At 42.6% G+C, this 23,008-nt stretch overlaps 1 protein-coding gene across 1 annotated transcript in view; it reads left to right on the top strand.

Moving 5' to 3' along the window:
- Positions 1 to 23,008, top strand: part of LOC123506121 (protein O-mannosyl-transferase TMTC1-like) — a 209,155-nt gene that overhangs the window by 114,887 nt on the left and 71,260 nt on the right. Inside the window, exons 3-7 of the mRNA XM_045258009.1 lie at positions 11,031 to 11,208; positions 12,689 to 12,762; positions 18,526 to 18,921; positions 20,310 to 20,382; positions 22,472 to 22,575. Of these exons, the coding sequence (XP_045113944.1) occupies positions 11,031 to 11,208; positions 12,689 to 12,762; positions 18,526 to 18,921; positions 20,310 to 20,382; positions 22,472 to 22,575 (825 nt within the window). The remainder of the gene's footprint in view (positions 1 to 11,030; positions 11,209 to 12,688; positions 12,763 to 18,525; positions 18,922 to 20,309; positions 20,383 to 22,471; positions 22,576 to 23,008) is intronic.

Here is a 23,008-nt window from a genome sequence, read left to right as displayed (position 1 = left end):
TTTCTTATCTGTTCTTATCTCTCAGGCTTTTCATACACTTTTTCATGTATTTCTTTATCTTTTTTGCCTTTTTTTATGTACGTATATTTCCCCCTTTTTTTATTTTATTAGTGCATTTCAATCACTCTTATTTTTTTATATACTTTTATTCCTATTTTGTGTTGCGTATTTTATTGTATCTTTTTTAACATACATGCATCTCGAATCTATATATGGGTTCTCTCTCTCTCTCTCTCTCTCTCTCTCTCTCTCTCTCTCTCTCTCTCTCTCTCTCTCTCTCTCTCTCTCTCTCTCTCTCTCTCGCTCTCTCATATTGATTCTGTAGCTGTCTTTTGTATGTATCTAATTTCCACGGCCAGATGAAAGCGAGCGACGAGCGGGCAAAGAAATTGAAAGCAAAAATACAAAACAAAAAACGTGTGATACCAATATATAAAAAAAAACCAGCAAATAATAAAAAAAGTCATAAAAAAGATACCAAAGTTTTTTCAGCGTGTATATGTAGGAATAAAACGCATAAAAGAACAGTAAAAAGTGTGTGTGTGTTTGTGTGTGTGTGTGTGTGTGTGTGTGTGTGTGTGTGTGTGTGTGTGTGTGTGTGTGTGTGTGTGTGTGTGTGTGTGTGTGTGTGTGTGGAGCATTTATTAAAGAGATGAATGTTTAAAAAGCGCTGAATAAATTGAGAGCAGCTGTGGAATGGAGAGAGAGAGAGTCAGTGTGGAGTGAGATATGGACAGGTAATGTGATGGTGAGGCGCTAGGTGTGGAGGGAAGGATTACGCGTGATAGTGTTTGCAGTGTCTTGATGCTGCTTTGTGGCGCTTCGGTGCTTCGTTTTGACTGTCTTGTTGTGGAGTGTGAAGTGTGTGGAGTAATGAGTGAAGTGTTATTGTTGTTTTTGTTGCTGTTGTTGATGTTGAAAACTTTATCCTCCTTAATTGGTAGCACACACACACACACACACACACACACACACACACACACACACACACACACACACACACACACACACACACACACACACACACACACACACACACACACACACACACACACACACACACTAAAATTCGAAAAAAAATGTATAGTGTTGAGTCTAAATGTTTTCAGAGAGAGAGAGAGAGAGAGAGAGAGAGAGAGAGAGAGAGAGAGAGCATTTTAGTCTTACGTTGCGTCGTTTGGTGAACTACCGCCTCGTTTCAGTGCAGTATAGATTTTTTGAGCGAGCTTTCCCTGTCTTTCTCCCTCATACTTTATTCCACTTCTCACATCTCTTCACTTATTCGTCCGGCTCACCTTCATTGTCCTTCCTCTTACACCTCGTAGATACCTGGACATAATACTTCCTTTGAAATTCACAAGGATATATTATTACAGTAAATTATTTTCTCTCATTTAACCTAACTCCTTAAAATTGCCCCGGTTTTTTTAAGAGGGGAAAGGTGGCCAAGACCAATTTAAAGCGTAAAAGAGGGCCCAATAAGTTGCCAGTCCCCTTGCAGGTTCGAGAGAGTTAGTGAAAAAAAAGGGATAAATTTCTTGACACGTGTCTCTTATTTAACTTGCGTCTTTTCCTTCACTTAACGTAGACTAACATTACTTAACCTTTTAGTATTGTGCAAGTAGTTAATTAGTTGTCTTTTTCTTTTCTTTCATATTTTTTTTTCTTTCCAGGATGTTCATTACTGTTCTCATATTTCCTTCGTCCATTCCTTACTCCATCTTTCTCACGGGTTTCCTTTCAAAAGTCATTCGTTACCTAACTTAAACTTTCCTTCCTCTCAGCCTCCATTCATCCTTTTCCTCCATCTCCACATCTTCATCCTTCTCGCGCTCCTTCCTTTGCTCCGCCATTCATTACTAAGATGAACTTTCTCCCTCTCATCCTTCCTGCCTTCCTTTTCTTTATTTTTCCTCCACTCATCTCCATTTATCTCCCATTCTCCACTTTTTATGAACATTTCTTTCCTCCTTTACTTTATATACATTCCTTCAGACCAATATCTCCATTTCTCTCTTTCTCTCCTCCATTTCCTTCACTTTTCTTTCCAGTGCCTCTCTTTCTCTCTCAGACACCTCTCCTCTAACTCATCTGAAACCGTATGACCGCCAGTCGCGAGAAATCATTGCACCATCACTGGACACGGCCGGCTCTTGCGCAATCTTGAAACGAGACATCCCCACACTGGGTTTGAGGGATTGTGGGACTTGAAGGAGATAGAGAAGGGAAGGAGAAGGAAGGGTGAGGATAGACTTGGTGCCCCTACCCAACCTCCTCCCTCCTCCTCCTCCCACTCGTCCATAGTAGAACAAAGAATGGTTTAATCACAAGGGAACGTGAGGATGTAGCAAGAACACATCTAAAGGTCGTTATGAGTGGTGTAGTTACTGTACCTTCGGCTGACTGGAGTGGGATAGCGTGGGAGTTATTGGAATAAGGTTGTGATGGGCTCGGAAAAGATTGGAAAAAAAGCTGGAAAGTATTGGAATGAGATGAGGATGATTGAGTTAGTATGGGAATGATTTGAATAGGATGGAAAGGATGTGGACATTCTGGGTTAGTTAAGATAAAAATGTCAAAATAATTGTGGTCTAAAAAGTATGGAAGAAAACTCTCTCTCTCTCTCTCTCTCTCTCTCTCTCTCTCTCTCTCTCTCTCTCTCTCTCTCTCTCTCTCTCTCTCTCTCTCTCTCTCTCTCTCTCTCTCTCTCTTCTCTTGTCTTGTCTACTCTTGACTTAACTTCACTTACTTCTCCTTCACTTTCTATTCTTTTAATGTTATATTTTTACCTCCAGCCCGATTTCCTTCTCAATTTCCCACACATATCCTCCTTCAGCCTGTTTCCTCCTCTTCTTCCTCTCCCTCTGCCCTTCCTCCTACTCACTTTGTGCTCTCTTGCAAATGTTCTCTTCTATTTGTCTCTTCTTGCTCCTCTTCCTCTTCTGCATTTTTAATTTTCCTTCAGTAATCAAACGCTGTATCTGGTCTTTCTTGAATGATAGGGAAGAGGGAAGAGAGAGGAGGAAAGAAGAGGGAGCAGTGAAGAAGGAAAGGGCCGGAAAGGTTATAATGTTGATTTGAAAAGGGAAGGAATGAGAGAAGAGAGTGACGATGAGGTTGTTGAGGAAAGAATAATTTGGGAGTATGATGAAGAGGAGGAAGGAGAGAAGCAGAGAAGGATGTAGGATGAAGTAAGTAAATGAAAAGAATGTGAAGGAAAAAATGGATGAAAGTAAATAAGAGAGGAAAAGAGGAGGATGAAAAGGACGATATAGAGGGACACATCTAAGGGTTAACTTGAATACCAGCGCACAGTTGCAAAGAAAAGGTACAAAAATGATGAGTGGAGGCAGCTAAAAATTTTAGAACATCTTACATTTTTTCCACCGGCTTTCTATTGCTGAGTATTTTTGTGGTGGATTAGTGGTGGGGAGACGGATTAGGGAGGGAGGGAGAGGGGGATGGAAGGAGGGATGGGACGAGAGGGAGAGAAAGAGTACCGAGCTTGTGGTTTTGTTAAAGTGGGTGTAACTTTACATTTTTCTCTTTTTTTTTTTTACCTTGATGGCATTTAAATGAATTCCGTGAACCCATTAGCTATTTCTTCACCTTTAGTTTAACCCCTTCAGTACTGGGACACATTTTTACCTTGAGTTTTGGGGACGATTACACGATTTTATTGATATTAGAAAGGGTCTATGGAGGTCAGGAGATTAATGGCCAGAGTCTTCACTATTTTAATCCCCACATAAGTTTCTGAAGGTGTATAAAATCGTCAAATAGTAAGCACAATGAATATGGAAACGCATCATGGTACTGAATGGGTTAAAATGAATCCTTGAATTCTTTAGCTATTTCTCCAATTTCTTCAATTTATCCCTTTAAATTTTACCTTTTAACTACCACCACTATCACCACCATTACCACCATCACCCACAGAACCATCACCACTATCACCCTCACAACCATCACCACCACAACCATCACCACTATCACCACCATCATCCCTCACGCCCATATCTACATCCCACCACTGACAAAGACACTATTACTTTCCTCCTATCCCCTTCACTCGTACCATCTGTCCTTCCCACCTCTCCCTCCTACCTTGCCCTCTCTCGTTCCAGCGACACCCACTACAATATTAAACGCGAAACACCCGCGTAAGGGGAACCACCATGACACTTGAAAATAATAGAAGGGGGAAGGACAGAGGAAAAGGAATGGTGGGGATGTGGAGGGAAGGGTAGGGTGAATGGTCTGACAGTAGCTTCACGCCAGCCTTCCTCCCTCTCCCCATCTCCTCCCTGTCCTCCTTTCCCCATAGCCCATCCATCACAGGAGACGCGGCTGTTAGGAGTACAAAGGTCGGTTTAGAGGTGCTCCACGTACAGCTACAGTGGTGGTACAGGTGCTAGCTCGATAGTGGGAGTGACAGGGACGCCACACGGTCACGCGGAGCTACAGTCTCATATAGTGGTTAGAAATGTATATATTTTTTACACATCGGGTTTTATACATGGGAGGATTTATATTTATTTGTTATCTATACATGTAAAACGATTTGTATTCATAGTTCTATACATAAAATTCTCTATACGTGGTAGGATTTTTATTTTTTCTTATCTATATACGTAGACTACTTGTATTCATAGTTGTATAAGTAAAATTTTGCATTCATGATAGTATTTATATTCATGTGTTATCTATGTACATAAACGGCTTGTATTCATAGTTGGGTAGATGAAATTCTGTATACAAAGTGATATATACGTTGGAGGTCTATACATAATGGTTTTTGAGAACGTAAAGACCAATTTGTGTATGGATAGACATTCAGGGGAGTTTTGAAAAATCGACATGACATCTGATCGCTCCACACACAAAGGCTATTCAGATGGAGTGTCTGAAGGACGAGTGTGTACCTGTGCGTATTGCCAGGTGCATGTACAGGTGATGGAAGGCTATACAGAAACAGGAGAAACAGGTAAACACTTCACTGGACAATAAGTACCGGCCAATCAGCTTACATGTGTGTGTGTGTGTGTGTGTGTGTGTGTGTGTGTGTGTGTGTGTGTGTGTGTGTGTGTGTGTGTGTGTGTGTGTGTGTGTGTGTGTGTGTGATAGAGTGCACATTAAGCTGTACAAATATCTTGCAGTTTCCTGTAATCCTAGTGAAGCCTATCTCTCCCTCTCCCTCCCTCTCTCCCACTCTCCCTTCCCTCCATCCCTCCATCCCTTCCTCTCACCTCTTCACAATCTACCGTTATCCTCTCATCCTTCCGGTTCCAACGTTTATTTCCCTTACCTCTCCCTTCTTTCTTGCTCTTCCTCTTCCTCCCAGTCCTCCACCGCCATAATCTGCTCCTGATAATGATGATAATAACGAGAATGACGAGGATGATGCTAATAACAATAACTTTCTCTCAAATATGAAGTAAGGGAGGACGAGGAAGGAGGATGGACTTGGGTAGGAAAGGAGTAAAAGAGTCACAGAGAGGAGGAGAGTAGGAGGAGAGTATAAAGAGTAGGAAAGTAGGTAGGGAGGTTAAAAAAAAGAGTAGGAATATACGAAGTGGGGTAAGAGAGTAAGGAAAGTAGAAAGAGAAGGGTGAATAGGGAAAGAAAATTGGGAATGGAAGAGAAAGGCCTAGTAAAAGCCAAATGTAGAGAGAGAGAGAGAGAGAGAGAGAGAGAGAGAGAGAGAGAGAGAGAGAGAGAGACGTGAGTTTAAGGATTTTCGTTCTGTTTTTCGATTCCTCAGGGTGGTGGTAAGAAGAGACATTACACAGCTCTCTCTCTCTCTCTCTCTCTCTCTCTCTCTCTCTCTCTCTCTCTCTCTCTCTCTCTCTCTCTCTCTCTCTCTGCACCCTCATTTTCCATTTTCCTCTCCTTTCTTCCAACATTTTCCTCTTTTGTCCCACTTCTTATTTTTTATTTCCTTCTTTCACGGCTTTCTCCATTTTCTTCCTCTTTATGACCCATTTGGTACGCACATTCTCTCTCTCTCTCTCTCTCTCTCTCTCTCTCTCTCTCTCTCTCTCTCTCTCTCTCTCTCTCTCTCTCTCTCTCTCTCTCTCTCTCTCTCTCTCTCTCTCTCTCTCTCTCTCTCTCTCTCTCTCTCTCTCTCTCTCTCTCTCTCTCGCGACTGTTCCTGATTCCCTCGACTGATATTTCATCTTTATTAATTTCAATACTGGATGAGAGAAAAATTATACTCCGTTTGATTATTCGTGACTATAATTAAGAGATTGGCTGTATTTTTCACGAGATAGGTAAGAGAGAGAGAGAGAGAGAGAGAGAGAGAGAGAGAGAAAGGTTTTAAGAATAGAAGGAAGAACAGAATGAAATGTGTGTGTGTGTGTGTGTGTGTGTGTGTGTGTGTGTGTGTGTGTGTGTGTGTGTGTGTGTGTGTGTGTGTGTGTGTGTGTGTGTGTGTGTATTGTCCTATTTTCTCCATCACTTCCTTTTGTTTTTTTTCTTCCAATCCTTCCCTTCCTTTCTCCTCTACTTTCGTCTTCTCTCTTCCTCTTTTCTTGTTCTATCTATTCTATTTTCTTTTTTTTTTTTTTTTTTTGGTTTCTCTCTGCTTACCATCCTTTACCTGTACTTCTCTCTCCTCTCTCCTTAAATATATCTCCTTCACTTTCCTTCCTTTTTCCTCTGTTTTCTCCCCTACGCATCCTTCACCTTTCGTCATAACCTCCCTCCTATTCCCATTTTTATTCTTATTTTTAAAACGATTTTCCGCTTGTCTTGCTTCCCTCTCCTCATTCCCCACGACCTTCATTTCGTCCTCTTTCTTTTCTTGTTTTCGTCCTCCTCCTCCTCCTCCTCCTCCTCCTCCTCCTCCTCCTCCTCCTCCTCCTCCTCCTCCTCCTCCTCCTCCTCCTCCTCCTCCTCCTCCTCCTCCTTTCGTGTGTCTGAAAGAAAAGGTCATGGAGTATTTGTTTTTTTGTTGGTAGCTCGTGCACTAACCTGTGTGTGTGTGTGTGTGTGTGTGTGTGTGTGTGTGTGTGTGTGTGTGTGTGTGTGTGTGTGTGTGTGTGTGTGTGTGTGTGTGTGATGTGTGTGAGTGATTTTGGGAGTTGGTTTTGGGACTTTGAAGTGGTACACACACACACACACACACACACACACACACACACACACACACACACACACACACACACACACAGTATTTTCCTTACTTGCCTCGCTGGATTCCGAACATTTTACACTTTTTAGAATAGAATTTCCTAAGCTAAATAAATAGTAGAAAAAAATAAAGAAATGACCGAATGAAAAAGTGTCTCTATATCTCTTCATTTATTAACGTGATAGAAGACCAACGCTAATTGTTTACGTTCAGTTAGACAGGAAAATAGAAAAGTAAAAAAAAAATACGGGTGAAAAAGAAATAGCAGAGGTGATCTGTTTTGTAAAGAAAAAAAAAAAGAGTTTGAAATGTGAGAACGCGAGAGGCATTTTTATTTCTTTTCCTTTGAATGAAAGAAAGGAAAACAATCATTCTTTCTTTTCTCTTTTTTTTATCTAGTGTTCTTTATGGAAAACTCAATATTCTGTCCACTTTTACGCACCTCGTCCTATCTGTGCAGTGTTCTTGAGGGTGTTCTATGCCATTACTCCTGATTATATCCACCTTTATACGCTGAGGGTCGTTCACCTAACTTTGATTTTACTTATGTCATCGTGTCTTTTGTCCACTCGTATTTATTGGCCTTTTTTTTAGTATCAGTGTTATTATTTTGCCTTTTGTCTAGTTCTTTGTTATTTTTTTATTATTTGTGAATGTGTGCGCGTGTGTATTTTTCTAGTTTTTTTTTTTTTCCAGAGTAAAATCCTTCCATTTCCAACGTCCATCAAATTTCTGGGCATAGTTTGTTGTTAATTTTATTTTCTTGATCTCCTTTGTTGTAGACTTTACTCATCCTTTCCTGATCTCTTGACATTTCCCTGTTGACTTTTTATTTTACTTCATCCCTTCCGCAGTCAGTTCCTCTTCTTTATTAATTCCTCTCCTGCTCTCTCCCTTTCTCAATTTCCATCCATTGTTTTTTCTCTGGTTTATTTCGGCTTTTCCACCATTCCTTCTCCTGCCGGTCTTCCTCCCTCCATTCTCTCCCATTTCCTCCCCCCTGCCCCTCACCCACCTTCCGCTCCGCCAAGCTCAGGTGAACACTGCCAGGTGCCAACCAGTGTTTCACCTGAGCGCCTGCCTCTCATTAGTGCTCTATCTTACCTATCCTATCCTCACTCCTTTCCCGTTATATCTTGTCACTGATCTTCGTAACTTTCTTTTTTATTTTTTTTCTTTCTTTTCCTCTCATTTATTAATATATTTTTTGTTTTTCTTTTCTTTATTTTTTTTTCGTGTTTTTCTCTTTAATTCTTTCATTCACTGTTCTGGTTTGTTCTTCCTTTTATTACTTCGTTTCCTGGTTCCCATCTTTTTCCTTTGTTTATTTTTTCTAGTGTTATAAGTCTCTCTCTCTCTCTCTCTCTCTCTCTCTCTCTCTCTCTCTCTCTCTCTCTCTCTCTCTCTCTCTCTCTCTCTCTCTCTCTCTCTCTCTCTCTCTCTCTCTCTCTCTCTCTGCTATCCTATCCTGTTTGCATTTATCTTTTCTCTTATATCGTATTCATTTCATTTCCTCCCCTTTCCTTTTCCCGACCGACACTCCAACTCTCCGCCATCCCATCAAGGAAAATAGGAAATGTATCGTGTGTGTGTGTGTGTGTGTGTGTGTGTGTGTGTGTGTGTGTGTGTGTGTGTGTGTGTGTGTGTGTGTGTGTGTGTGTGTGTGTGTGCTATCACCTCTTTGTCATTTCCATACACACGAACCTTTACCTTTGTGTGTGGAGAGAGAGAGAGAGAGAAAGAGAGAGAGAGAGAGAGAGAGAGAGAGAGAGAGAGAGAGAGAGAGAGAGAGAGAGAGAGAGAGAGAGAGAGAGAGAGAGAGAGAGAGAGAGAGAGAGAGATGAAGAAGCTCAGTTTATGGTCAGGGAGAAGGAAGGGAGACAGACACTTGATAAACTATACTTCCATAATTACCTGAAAAATTATTACACCTGTTTATTATTATTATTATTATTATTATTATTATTATTATTAGCGTGCTGGAAGGATTAAATATTGTACTAAATGTGGATGTTAAGAATTGTACTTAATCGTATATTTCAATTGTATTTTTTCGGTGGAGGTGGTGGTGGTGTTGGTGGTGACAAGGGGAAGAATGTCTGGTGGTGTTTTTTGTAGGTGGAAACGTGGTCATTATCAGCGTCCAGGGTATCATCGCGTGAGGTATTGATGTATGATCGTCGTGACTATATATGTGTTGGTGAATATGACTCTCTCTCTCTCTCTCTCTCTCTCTCTCTCTCTCTCTCTCTCTCTCTCTCTCTCTCTCTCTCTCTCTCTCTCTCTCTCTCTCTCTCTCTCTCTCTCTCTCTCTCTCTCTCTCTCTCTCTCTCTCGTATACAACTAGATCCCAAAATACAATCATATCAAAGTAATGAAATGCGGTTTGTAATATCCGTAGACTTGTTTTCGACTCTACAAGTGCTGACGCTCCTCTCAGGGATTCACCAATAGCCAGCCTTCTCCCAACAGCTATAGGAAAATTCATCTCCAAGCCGATATCAATACTGGCACTTCGATACATACTTTTAATCTGTCAATACCTCCCTGATACAAGTACTAACACACATTCCCACGCTAACATATCGTCACGACCCACAAATCTAGCAGGCACACATACACACGGCTACCACTAACCGTAAATGGAGAGACAAAGGGCACTTTCTCCCTTACGTTACCAGCACTTCATGACTACTCTTCCATCCACAAAATAAACTTGTATATAAAAAAGTATTGATTGAATATAAAATAGGATCCATGTCATACCCTGTCATCGTGGAGTCATAAATATGAGCTCATTGTCGTGAGCAGAAAGGATTGGGGAAGATAGACAGCAACATCAACTATCAACTCTTTCACTTTGTATTTCGAGACACGCTTCTGAGTGTTATTGAAGAGAAGGGAGGATATAAAGGTGCGTGTGCCGGCTAATTCAAGGTGTGTGTGCTGATTCATGGCAGACCTGAGGCGTCACGACAGGTCATTATAAACAAAGTAGGAGTATTCAGGCCATTACTTATAGCTTGACTTAGAATCCACTGATTTTAATGTGAAATAGAGGGTCTTTTGTGTAGTTCAGTGTTTCTTGAGATACAATTTCCTACTTGTTACTCAGAGTAATTTTCTTTTCTATAGGGTATTTTAATCTTGACGTGCTTTGTGGATGATGATAGAGTGCTTCACTTTGTTATTGGTATCCTGCTGTGTTTGTGTGTTTGTTAAAATTCTTGTGTTGCACAGCTTTCAAACAACTTTGTATTTAAACAATCTGACATTTAGTCCAGCTTGTGAAAGGCCAAGGAATAAAAATTTTAAAACATAAGAGACCAAATCGAAAGGCAGAGCACTATCAAACAACTGCCCATTTAAACGATTTGACACTAAGTCATCAAACAGAGAGACCTGGGAATAAAACGTTTAGGAACTTCAGCGTAGAGACGATAGAAATTCAAAATTCAGTTTGTCATCGGCAGCATCAAAATAACAGAAGACTGTTTGCTGGTGCGAGGTGCAGTGCAAACGTGATGACAGGCACATCACTTGCAAGTCAATCATTCTTTAAATTTTACAGATGATGATTTGTTTCGCAGGTGAAGGTCGCGACCTGCCAAGTTCGATTTATTTCGATAGTTTTCTGATATTGACTGTCTTTTCTTGTGTCAATTATAGTATTAGTAGTAGCAGTGATAATAGTAGTAGTAGTAGTAGTAGTAGTAGTAGTAGTAGTAATAATAGTAGTAGTAGTAGTAGTAGTCATAGGTGTTGTTAAAGTAGTCTCAGTAAAAGTTAGTATTTTTCCTATATCGTTACTATAAAATATTCACAACTTCCAGTGTTAATCTCTTTTCACTTTCGCTCCCCCTCACCTGGTCTCCTTTCCTCTCCTGCACAGGTTCAGCCACGCGGTGTTTGGCTTGCGTCCATTCGGCTTCCACCTGGTCAATGTGTTGCTCCACTCCTCCGCTTGCCTTCTGCTGACTCGCCTTCTGCTGCGCCTCCTTCAGCTTCCCCAAGGCACCGTCCTCTCTGCCGGCCTCATCTTCGCCACTCACCCCATTCACACTGAGGCAGTAAGTGAGGCGTTGGTGATTAGTGAAGGTGGTTAGTGACAAAGGAGAAGCGAGAGATATATTGAGGTTATTTATGTGCAGGTATTATTGCTTAGTAGAACTGGTATCGGTGTTAAAGTTATGAGTTAGTTGTGTGGTAAGTGAGTGTGGTGGTAATACTGTGGCGTTATATAATGAAGGAAGTGATGGAGCAATAGTGTACGGATATATTGTTATCGACATTAGTGTTAAGATACAGCGCTAGGAATTAAATTTTGATGGTGTACAACTGGTGTTGTGTAGTTTTCAAGACGATAATAAGATTTAAGAATGCAATGAACAACAACATAAAGAGACATGTTTACATTGATACTGAAGAACATTGGTAAGTTGTTTATTTATTTATTTGCTTTTTTCGTTAAGAGTTTGATTTCCAATAGCAGTACCTATAAAGATGGTGACAAGAAAGACTTAAATATACAAAAGATTAAAAGTGCTAAAAAAAGAAATATTACAAAATAATGTTGAGAAAATTAAAGGAAGATGATGACTGCAACACACTAACGACAAAGAGACTGAATAAACGGAAGGGGAGACTAAGACGTGATATAAGCATTAATTTTAAGAACTTGAACTCGTACATGACTAGGAGGACTGATTAGGGAGTGGAGCGTTGCTGGCACTTCGAGAGGTTGTACCAGGAATAGAACGCATCAAGGAAGGAATCACTGGATGGGAAAGTAATGAGAGGCTGCAGGGTGGAGGATATTAAGTAGTGTAGGGAGGAAGCTGCGCACCCTCGGGAAGGCGGCAAAGTGCAAAAAAAGGGCAGGAAAAAATTGAAGACCCGGGCAGTGCAGGATTTAGTGGAAAATTCAAATATGACATGGATGAAGAAAATGAAGAGTAAAGAGGGAGAAGAGGAGAAGACAAGAGTACTTCAGACTTGGGTGGAAGTAGAGAGGCGGGGAGTTGGAAAGAGATATAATTAGTGAGAAAAAGAAGAAGAGGAGAAGAAGATAGGGTTGGAAAACGCAGCGAAGGCACGTACGTGATGCAGGAAGTTTGTAAAATTAGAATAACAAGTACAGCATGTGATAATTATGGCGCGAGGAAAGGAACGAAATAAAACAGCACAAATGAATAATGAATAAAGACAAAAGACACACACGAAAGCTTTCATACCCACACTAGACAAAGAAGACGAGGGCTATCAAATATCAAGTAATGGCACACGAAAAGGAATGAAATTAAACTGAAGAAATGTATAATGAATTAAAAAAAATTTTTTTAAACGAGAACAATGAAATATTAAATAATGACGCACGAAATGGAATGAAAAAAAATAAAGAAATGGAAAATGAATAAGAGACACGCACGGGAATTTAAATAACTAGACGAGGAGCTTGAAATGTTACCTAATGAAAAAAAAGCATAGTAATAGTTGAGTGTTGAGCAGGACGTGTGTCACTACTAAATAAATTACTGTCTTGGCCTTCAGGTGACGGGGCTGGTGGGCCGCGCTGACCTGCTGGCCTGCCTCAGCTTCCTGGCGGCCATCCTTTCCTATCACAGGTGAGAGAGAGAGAGAGAGAGAGAGAGAGAGAGAGAGAGAGAGAGAGAGAGAGAGAGAGAAACTGTGTGTGTGTGTGTGTGTGTGTGTGTGTGTGTGTGTGTGTGTGTGTGTGTGTGTGTGTGTGTGTGTGTGTGTGTGTGTTCCTAAGAAAGACACATATATAAAATGATGTACACACACACACACACACACACACAAACACAAACACACACACACACACACACACACACACACACACACACACACACACACACACACACTGAGGGAATGGCGCCCCTCTTCTCACCTTTACTCGTTCCTTATAAAAGCTAATGTCATTTATTCTGCATAATCGAGGTCCCTTTTTCCCCCTCAAGTTTTTCCAATGTCAGCTTGATATAGTGTGAAAGTTGGGGCGGGAGGCACGCGTAATCCGAAGGGAAGGAAGGAGGGAAGAGGGAGACACGGAGAGACAGAGAGATGGAGGAGAGAGGGTGGGATCAAGTAGAGGAAAAGCTGGAAAGACATGGAAAGCTGTCTGGTTGATTATTCAAGACAAGGGGAAACACACACACACACACACACACACACACACACACACACACACACACACACACACACACACACACACACACACACACACACACACACACACACACACACACACAGAGAGAGAGAGAGAGAGAGAGAGGATGATGAATGTAATGGGAATGGTTATGTATCTGCTGCTGCTGCTGCTGCTTCTACTACTACTACTACTACTACTACTACTACTACTACTACTACTACTACTACTACTACTACTACTACTACTACTACTACTACTACTACTACTACTACTACTACTACTACTACTACTACTACTACTACTACTACTACTTTTCTCTCTCTCTCTCTCTCTCTCTCTCTCTCTCTCTCTCTCTCTCTCTCTCTCTCTCTCTCTCTCTCTCTCTCTCTCTCTCTCTCTCTCTCTCTCTCTCCTTTAGGATAAGAGTACTCGCCCTCTCCCTCCTTCAGCAGTCCTTAGGCGTGAAGGACCTAGACACCGGGGAGAGGGAAGGGAGGAGGGAAGGATGTGGAGCTCTGGAGGTGTCAAGAAGGGAAGAGGGAGGAGAGGGAGGGAGGACGGAAGGTAACTGTGAGGTAATAGGAGAGGAGGAGCTGTGGAGGACTTCATAATGACAGGGAGGGTGGAGGAGAATGGGTATGTGTCGGTTAAAGTGGTGGAGGAGTGTTGGGTGGAGTCTGGTAATGGTGGAAAGGTGCTGAGCGTTGCTGCAGAAGAGCTGGAACGAGGTATGAGGAACTGGAAGCGAATATAAAGACCTGGAAGGGATAGGATACTACGATAGGAGGTGCTGAAGAAAGGAGAAAGCATAGGATGTAAGATTTCGAGGCTTGAGTAGGAGGTGCTGGTGCTGCTGTCCGGGGAATAGAAGTGAGAGGGAATGAAAGGATGTGGGAAGTGAGAGCTGGAGTCATTAGGAAATACTGGAAGGGCAAAGGAATATACGGAGACACTGTGACGCAGGATGCAGGAAGGAACTGTGAAAAGTGCTGGAAGAGTGACATAGTTTTTTCGACACAGCCGGAAGAACAAGAAAGGTCGAGTAAGCCACTGGAAGGGCAAGAAAGGAAAGGACCAAAGGCGCTGGAAGAGGAAAGGAAAAGAAAGTCGAGAGGGGAGGTGGGGAGGGAATTCCAAAGTCGTTTAAGTAGGAAGAGACGCTGGAAAAGGTTGGAAAAAGTGCGAGAAGGAAATGAAAGTGCTGAAAGAAGCTGTAAGATCCTGGAAAAGGTTATGATGTGCTGGAAGGCTTTGCGAGGGTCCGGAAAGGCGGCACGAGCGTCGGGAGGTGCTGCAGTTGCTGGAAAAAGGATGAAAAGTGCTTGAGGAAAGTGGCAGTAAAGTAGGATTATTTTTTCAAGTCAGTCTCTTGATGGCGGCGAAGTGCGGCAGGTTGGTTCCTTTAGAGGGCGCCGATCTTTTCCTTTAGTTTGGCTTGAAATAAAGGTGACGTTTTGGCGTGAAGGAAGCTCGTTACGCACGCCTTTTTTCTCTGCCACTTCATTTGTTCCCTTTGTTTGGGGTTATTAAGGGTCAATTTATTGGTCACAAGTATTAACACAACTTTGGGCAAGCCAGGGACAGAGGGAGAGGCACAGGGAGAATGGGGTGAATTACGTCAGCTCGGGTTAAAATTTTGGTCCCCATAATAAAAAATCAGGTTGCCGTCGCGTTAGGATAAGTGACTCAACGTGGAAAGAAATGTAAATGGAAGGTAAGGATGGAGTATAAAGTTACGTGAAGTATTCTGCAAGGGAACTAGCAACTAAGTAGACGCTTTATTTTCGTTTTATGTTGCCCTTGACCAGCTTTCCTCTCGTACATAAAAAAAAAAGTTTTCAGTAGTAATATTGTAGTAAATTTCATGTCAGCAAGTAGAATAGAAATTGACACATGAACTCTTTGAGGTAAATACCGAAACCTGAAGATGGAGCAGATTGAGTTATTTAGTCATCTTAATGATTTTTGTTATTTCATTAACATTCTTTATTTATTTTATTAACATTACTTCTTTAAAACAACTAGACGCGCACTCAGGATACGGCTGGCTAGGAAACTTAAATGCGAGTGTAATGTTAAGAAAAGATTGAGGTACCTAGTCATCTAATTGAATTCTATTAGTGTCAAACATTTCTAATATTACTTCTTTAAAACTACTAGACGAGCACTCTTGAAAGTCAGGTTACAGCGGACTGGGAAACTTAAATGCGAATCCTGTGTTAAGTTAGGGCAGGACAAATGAGCTTGATTAAGGCTGCCACACAAGGGGCCACCAACTTAGTATTAAACATGGACGTGCAAACTTAGGAGGACTCGTGCTTAAGTCCCCGTCCCCTTCGCCTCATTTTGATACGTGAAATTAATTTGCATGTAAGACCAGACTCGCTTCTAAGTTTTCGAGGGTTAGGGAGTAAATGTAAGTTTATTTAGTGCCTCAATCTCAGTGTGTTGTGCCAGACTCGTGACCCTCGTTCTGAATACCAGGTGAGACAGGTGAAGCGTGTTTACCTGGAAGGGGGAGGCGGAAGGGGGACAAGGGGATGCTGGTAGAAGAAGGGGAGGGGAAGGGGAAGGTGAATGGAGGTGGGAGAGGAGGATATATGAGAGAGAGAGAGAGAGAGAGAGAGAGAGAGAGAGAGAGAGAGAGAGAGAGAGAGAGAGAGAGAGAGAGAGAGAGAGAGAGAGAGGTGAGGGACGGGGGTGGGAAGGACAGAGAGGCAGCGGCTTCGGAAGCATTGATCTCGTGAAGGGGAGCGGATACCCCCACCACGCCCACGCCCACGCACCTGGACACCGCTGTGGGCGCTGGGTGTTGGTGTTAGAAGTAGTAATAGTAGTAGTAGTAGTTGAAACAGTTGTAGTAGTAGTAATAGTATTAGTATTAGTAGTAGAAGTAGTGGTAATAGAAGTAGAAGTAGTAGTGATAATAGAATTAATAGTAGTAGTAGTAGCAGTGGTATTGGTAGAAGTGTGTACTAGTGGTGTTGGTGGTGGTTATGGTAACATTAAATTACGTTGAGTGTGTGTGTGTGTGTGTGTGTGTGTGTGTGTGTGTGTGTGTGTGTGTGTGTGTGTGTGTGTGTGTGTGTGTGTGTGTGTGTGTGTGTGTGTGTGTGTGTGTGTGTGTGTGTGTGTCTACGTGTGCGTGTAAGCTGATCACCTTTCATTGCCAACATAATGGGTGATATTTGTAATTTTCCTTCAACTCAGCAAAAAGATGCACTTTTAACGTGAGGACATTTAAATACCATAAAGCTCCTGAAGGAAGGTACTTACCAGGCACCAGCATTATAAAAAGAAATCAGCAATAAGACTGACTGGAGTATTGAGAGTTTGTAAATATCTTATTGAATATTCATTGTGCTTTTATTGTCTCCGTGACGAGATGATTTATTGCCATTGCTTTCAAATGAACCAGTGTGGTGTTTTATTCCAAGACAATGATGTGCTTACGAATTTAAGAGCAACTTTTTCATTTGTTTTATTGTCAGGGAAATTATAAGCAGGATAAGGGAGATGAAGAATGGCACGGTTTTAATGAATGCTCGTAATTCTCTCTCTCTCTCTCTCTCTCTCTCTCTCTCTCTCTCTCTCTCTCTCTCTCTCTCTCTCTCTCTCTCTCTCTCTCTCTCTCTCTCTCTCTCTCTCTCTCTCTCTCTCTCTCTCTCTCTCTCTGTCACACACACACACACACACACATCAAAGATTTAAAGAGTGAAGGTTTTTCCTAAATGTGTAGTATGACTTCTCAAAATTGAACATCTTACTTTTACTACTACTACTACTACTACTACTACTACTACTACTACTACTACTACTACTATCACCACCCCCACCACCACCACCACCACCACCACCACTACTACTACCACCACTTCTACTACTTCACAATTCGCATAAGCCTACTATTGTTGCGTCTCTGTCACTCCTTTTATATAAGAAGGCTCTTAGTCTACCACAAGCACCACCAGCACCACTACTGTCATCACAACATCAAAGCCACACCTTTATTGAGTCTGTCAGTTCATAGTGGTCAGCCTTATGTTATATCAGAATCTCTATCTTTTTCATCCTTAACACACACACACACACACACACACACACACACACACACACACACACACACACACACACACACACACACACACACACACACACACACACACACACACACACACACACACACACACACACACACACACACACACACACACAGAGAAGCGTTCAAAGGGCGCATCTAAAAGGAGAATGTGTACTTTCCTCACATAAATAAACAGTGTAACGCTTGTGTGTGTGTGTGTGTGTGTGTGTGTGTGTGTGTGTGTGTGTGTGTGTGTGTGCGTGTGCGTGTGTGTAATTGTGTGTGCCTTTCAGCCAGTCAGTCTGTCTATCTGTCTTTTTACCTTCTTATCTTTCTTCCTTTTCACCGTCACGTCAAAAGAAGAAATGAGGAAGAAGTTGAAAAGCATCACGAAGGAAAGAGACAAAAAAAAAAAAATAGTGGTGTGAAGAAAAGACACGCCTTCTGAGGTCGAATTTAATGACATCCTTGGGTGTTCTGTGAATGAGAAGCAATTGATGTCTGATTAGCCGTGTTTGACTGTGTGCTGTTTACTTGTGGACGGCAGAGAGAGAAAGAGAGAGGGAGAGGGAGAGGAGTCAAGGTGGTGCGAAAGGTTGAGGCGAGGTGAGGGAGACGTGGAAAAGGTTTGGTAGAGGGGTAAAGAAGGTAATAGACTGAGATGAAAGGAAAGAAGGAGATGGAATTAGAGAGGAGGGCAGGTAGATGTTGGGAGAAATAGCGCGAGAAGGTAAAGGGAAAGAGGAGAGTGGGAAGGAGAGTTAACTGAATAGAGAGAGAGAGAGAGATGAGGTCAGGTGAGGGGAGCACGAGAGGAGAAGTACACGAAGGGACAAGGGAGAGTAGATAGATAAGGGGAATGGAAAGTAGGGTAGAGAAGGAACAAGGGGAAATCGAACAGTCCACGAGATTCTCTTAATCACAGTCAAGGGGACAAAGACCTTCCTGTGTGTGTGTGTGTGTGTGTGTGTGTGTGTGTGTGTGTGTGTGTGTGTGGAGGTAACCCTATCTCAGCATCAGGTAATTAACAAATGAATGGTACGGGCAGGTGGAAGCATTACACGTGTTTTCTCCCCTTGCATACAACACTGTTTTTGATCCATTTCCCTCTTCCTGACCTTCTCTCCCTCTCAGGGCGATACAGGGCGACAGAGACGACCACAACGACGTCGAAGGGAGTGAGGACGAACCGGAATCAGCTGGAGGAGTCGCAGGAGGAGGAGGAGGAAACGACGCCACAGCCACAGGAGGCGAAGGAAGAAAAATACACACACTTTCTGAAGGAGGGACTTACTACAGCGGATCGCCTTGGGAAACCTTGAGGCGGGAAGGTTCACTAGGAGGCGCTGAAGAGTCTGTGGGCGTGGAGGGTGAAGGAGCTGCCGGTAGTGTGGTTGGAGGTGGGTGGGTGTGGGTGCGGCGTGCGGGGCTCCTGGCGGCATTAGGGACGCTATGCAAGGAACACGCCATCACGTCCCTCGCTGTGTGTGCTGCCTGGGATGTCATACGCCACAGAAAGCACGTTAGGAGGTGAGTGTGTTGGTGTGTCAGTGTGTCGGCGTGTCTTCGAGATCCAAAGCTTGATGTTGTCTCGTTGTTTTGATGTGTGATGTTATTTTTAGGTTCTAGACTTCTTTGTTTTAGTTATTTTTTTATCTCACGTTGTTTTTATCTCAGTTTTTTCATGATAATTTTGACTGGTTTTAAATTTTGAATCATTCTGTTTTGGTGAACTTCTAATGATTTAATAGTTCTTCTAGCCTCTCTAAGTTTTGATGTATTTTTTTTGTTGTTTTTATCTTTCTCTTCATCCATTTGTCTCTTTATTTGTTATTTGTCCACCTAACTATCTTTCTGCCTCTCTTTTCTATCTATCAATGACTATTTTTTTTTCATTTATGTCTTCATTCATTTATCTACCAATTTGTCTATCTGTTGCCTGTGCTTCTACTCTTTCCTTCGCCTTCTCTCTTGATATAGTTATTCCATATTTCCTCTTCCTTACGCGTTACTCATTCTTCTCCCAGTCTTTATAATTCATAAGTCCGTGCCTCCTCTCTATTCATAGTATCCCCTCCTCCTCCTCCTTCTCTTTCTCCTTCTCCTTCTCCTCCTCCTTTTGTTCCTCTTCCCTCTCGTTCTTGTCCTAATTTTCGTCTCTTCATCTTCATCCTTCACTTGTTCTCGTTCTTCTCTTCCTCCTCAATTTTGCTTAAGTCTCATTTCTCCATTTCTCTCCTTTGCTTCATTAACTATTTTCCAGTGCTACCTCCCTCCTTCCCTCCCTTTGAAATCCATTTTTTTTTCTCTCCTCCCTTCCTCCTCCATCCGTCTTTATCTTTTATTCACCTAGCTTCCTTGTTCTTCTCCTTCCTCTTTCCTTACATCCCCAACCTCTTTTCCTTTCTTCTTCCCTCCCTTTCTTCCTCTCCCTGCTTTCATAGTCTCGCGTTCATTTGTCACAAAGGCACACACACACACACACACACACACACACACACACACACACACACACACACACACACACACACACCCGGTAGCTCAGTGGTTAGAGCGCTGGCTTTACAAGCCAGAGGACCGGGGTTCGATTCCCCGGCCGGGTAGAGATATTTGAGTGTGTCTCCTTTCACGTGCAGCCCCTGTTCACCTTACAGTGAGTATGTACGGGATGTAAATCGAGGAGTTGTGACCTTGTTGTCCCGGTGTGTGGTGTGTGATTGGTCTCAGGCCTATCCGAAGATTGGAAATAATGAGCTCTGAGCTCGTTCCGTAGGGTAACGTCTGGCTGTCTCATCAGAGACTGCAGCAGATCAAACAGTGAAACACACACACACACACACACACACACACACACACACACACACACACACACACACACACACACACACACACTAATCCGGTTCTTCTTCTTTCTCCAGATTGTTGTGTCGAGCTCACCTGACGAAAGGGTTGACATCACTCATTCGTCGCCTCTGCTGGTTGGCTGGAATGGTGAGAGAGAGAGAGAGAGAGAGAGAGAGAGAGAGAGAGAGAGAGAGAGAGAGAGAGAGAGAGAGAGAGAGAGTATATTCATCCTAACCTACATTTAGAGATTGAAATGAAAGTGGGGAGAAACAGAGAGAGAGAGAGAGAGAGAGAGAGAGAGAGAGAGAGAGAGAGAGAGAGAGAGAGAGAACTCCATTATAACAGCAGAGCAAAAAGGTGTTTCTCTACTGACGCTGGTGAGTTTCGGGTGAAATACAAAATAGACAAGAGATGAAGGAAGGGAAGAAGAAAGAATGGGAAGAGAGGTAAGGAGATTGCATTTGAGTGATGTGGAGCGTGATGACGTGTGTGTGTGTGTGTGGTGGGTATGTGTGCGTGTGTGCGTGAGTGTGTGTGTGTGTGTGTGTAAACCTGTTACGCTTCCCTCGAGCTATTGTAAGACCAAAACAATGAGAGAAAAAAAAAACTTAGCGATCTCTTCTTCCTCTTCTTCCTACTCGTTCTTCCTCACTCGCTGATAGGAGGATGAAGAAGAGGAAAGAGAAAGAATAAAGGAGAGGAGATAAGAGTGTGAATGGAGGAGGGAGGAGGAGGCGTTTGAGGAGCAGGAGGAGTGAATGAAAGGAGCAAAACCGATCAGTGAAAGAAAGAAAGAAAACAACAGTGGAATGAGGTACACCGCTGGAGAGAGAGAGAGAGAGAGAGAGAGTTCCTGTGAAGTAGACTTAGATCATACACGTTGTATATACATTTTTAGTAGTGTTCAGTATCAATGCGTCAGTTTCATACACAAAAACTATTCGTTATGAGTTTTTTCCTTATAATTGTGTGTATTATTTTTCTCTCTCATTACTGCGCTCATAGATAAATGTCAAATTCATGATAATTTTGTCGTGAATGGAGGCTGTCTTTTTATTATTAATTATTTATGCGCTTGCTTTGAACCTGGACTGACTAAAATACACCAGAACCTTTGTTTGTGTGTGAGCATTACCGTGTTTGGAGACCTTGTGTATTTGTGTGCCAGTGTGTGTGTGTGTGTGTGTGTGTGTGTGTGTGTGTGTGTGTGTGTGTGTGTGTGTGTGTGTGTGTGTGTGTGTGTTTTGGTCATTCAACACAGCGAGAATGTTCAGGAATTACTAGTTGGTGGAATGGCAAGTGGCACCAAACATGAGTTTAATTGTTAGTAGAGCCAGTAGCGGGGGACAACTGGGAGAGGGGAGGACTAGTGTTGTGTGGCGCAGGCTTCGGTGATGTGTGCTGCTTGGTGATGCGCCACACCTGACTGCCCTGTCTGCACACCGCTGAGGCCAGGCTGGTGATGCAACACGAAGGCACAAAGGCATTTCACACCATTCCGGGCACAGACAAGCACAGACAGCACTAATTTGAGGTGGTTGGTGGTGGTGATGGTGGTGGTGGTGGTGGTGGTGGTGGTCATTGTTGCCAAGCTGGTGTTATTGGTTTATTGGGTGCTGACGCGAAGGAACATGAAGGAGGAACAAGCAGCAGCATACATTTTGTCCCTTATGAGGCTGTTGAATAATGTGTTTTACTTGGATTTAAATGCATAATGAAGTATTAGTTATAGAGTTTATGTTGATGGAGAAAGTTTTTATTTTTATTTGATATGGTCAGCTACACCATTCCTCTTTATGTATATTATTACTCAATCTCGGTGTCTATAATTCTTAGTTTGCTTAGTATATCGCTAAAAAGTTGATTGTGTTCATTATTTCCACTCATGCCACTCATAGGTCCATATTCAGAAACGATTTGCTCTCTCACCACGACTATTTTCCCGGGCCACAGAGATGATTAGTTGGGTTTTTGAAGATTGTTTCCCCAAGTGATAATACATTAGATTTGTCACTCTTCCTCTAAAACCATAAAAAACACCTTAATAAAATCGATTAAATTTAAATCAACCCTTTTATAATAGAGGGAACTAGAGGAGTGTTTGAGAATACGTGGTCTAGATTCATACTCTAGAATTCCCTTACAACACAACATTACAAGTCAACACTCGTGAAAGCGTCCTGTGTATAGTGAGATGTGTCTGCCGGTAAGTGACTCCCTTGTGTTCCTCCTGCAGGGCGTGGCCATCTTGGTATTCCGGTTGTGGATGCTGCGGGGGTCCTCTCCTGCCTTCAGTGACCAGGACAACCCGGCCTCCTTCTGCCCCTCACTGCTGACTAGGTAAGATTCTCTCTCCTCTTATTACCTCGCTACTACCACTACCTCCCCCTCCTCCTCCGCTCTCTCCTCTTCAGGCATCTTTCTTCCTCCACCCTCTTCACTTAAAAGAGAGGGAGAGATGGAGAGATTGAGAGAGAGGGTGGCGGAAGGAAAGCTGTCACTCCTTGTTAAGATCTAGATGTATCTCCTTTTATCTCCCTTTCTCTAGTGTCTCTTTCTATCTCCCCGTCTCTCTCTCTCCGTCCCTCTCCTCCAGTTCCTTTCACTCTTGACGGCTTGGTATCGATTGGTTGTGATTAATCTCAAGATTCGACATTAAAGGCAACAATATCTTCAGCATCATCAGAAGTCACGCGGGGTCTCGGTGGCAGAGTGCGAGTGTGTGTCCTAGTGTGTTCCTGTCGCCCACGTCCATTGTAGTCTATCTAAGTTC

This window comes from Portunus trituberculatus, chromosome 19, assembly GCF_017591435.1.
Source record: "Portunus trituberculatus isolate SZX2019 chromosome 19, ASM1759143v1, whole genome shotgun sequence".
Classification (NCBI taxonomy): Eukaryota; Metazoa; Arthropoda; class Malacostraca; order Decapoda; family Portunidae; genus Portunus; species Portunus trituberculatus.
This window is presented reverse-complemented; position numbering and strand designations above follow the sequence as displayed.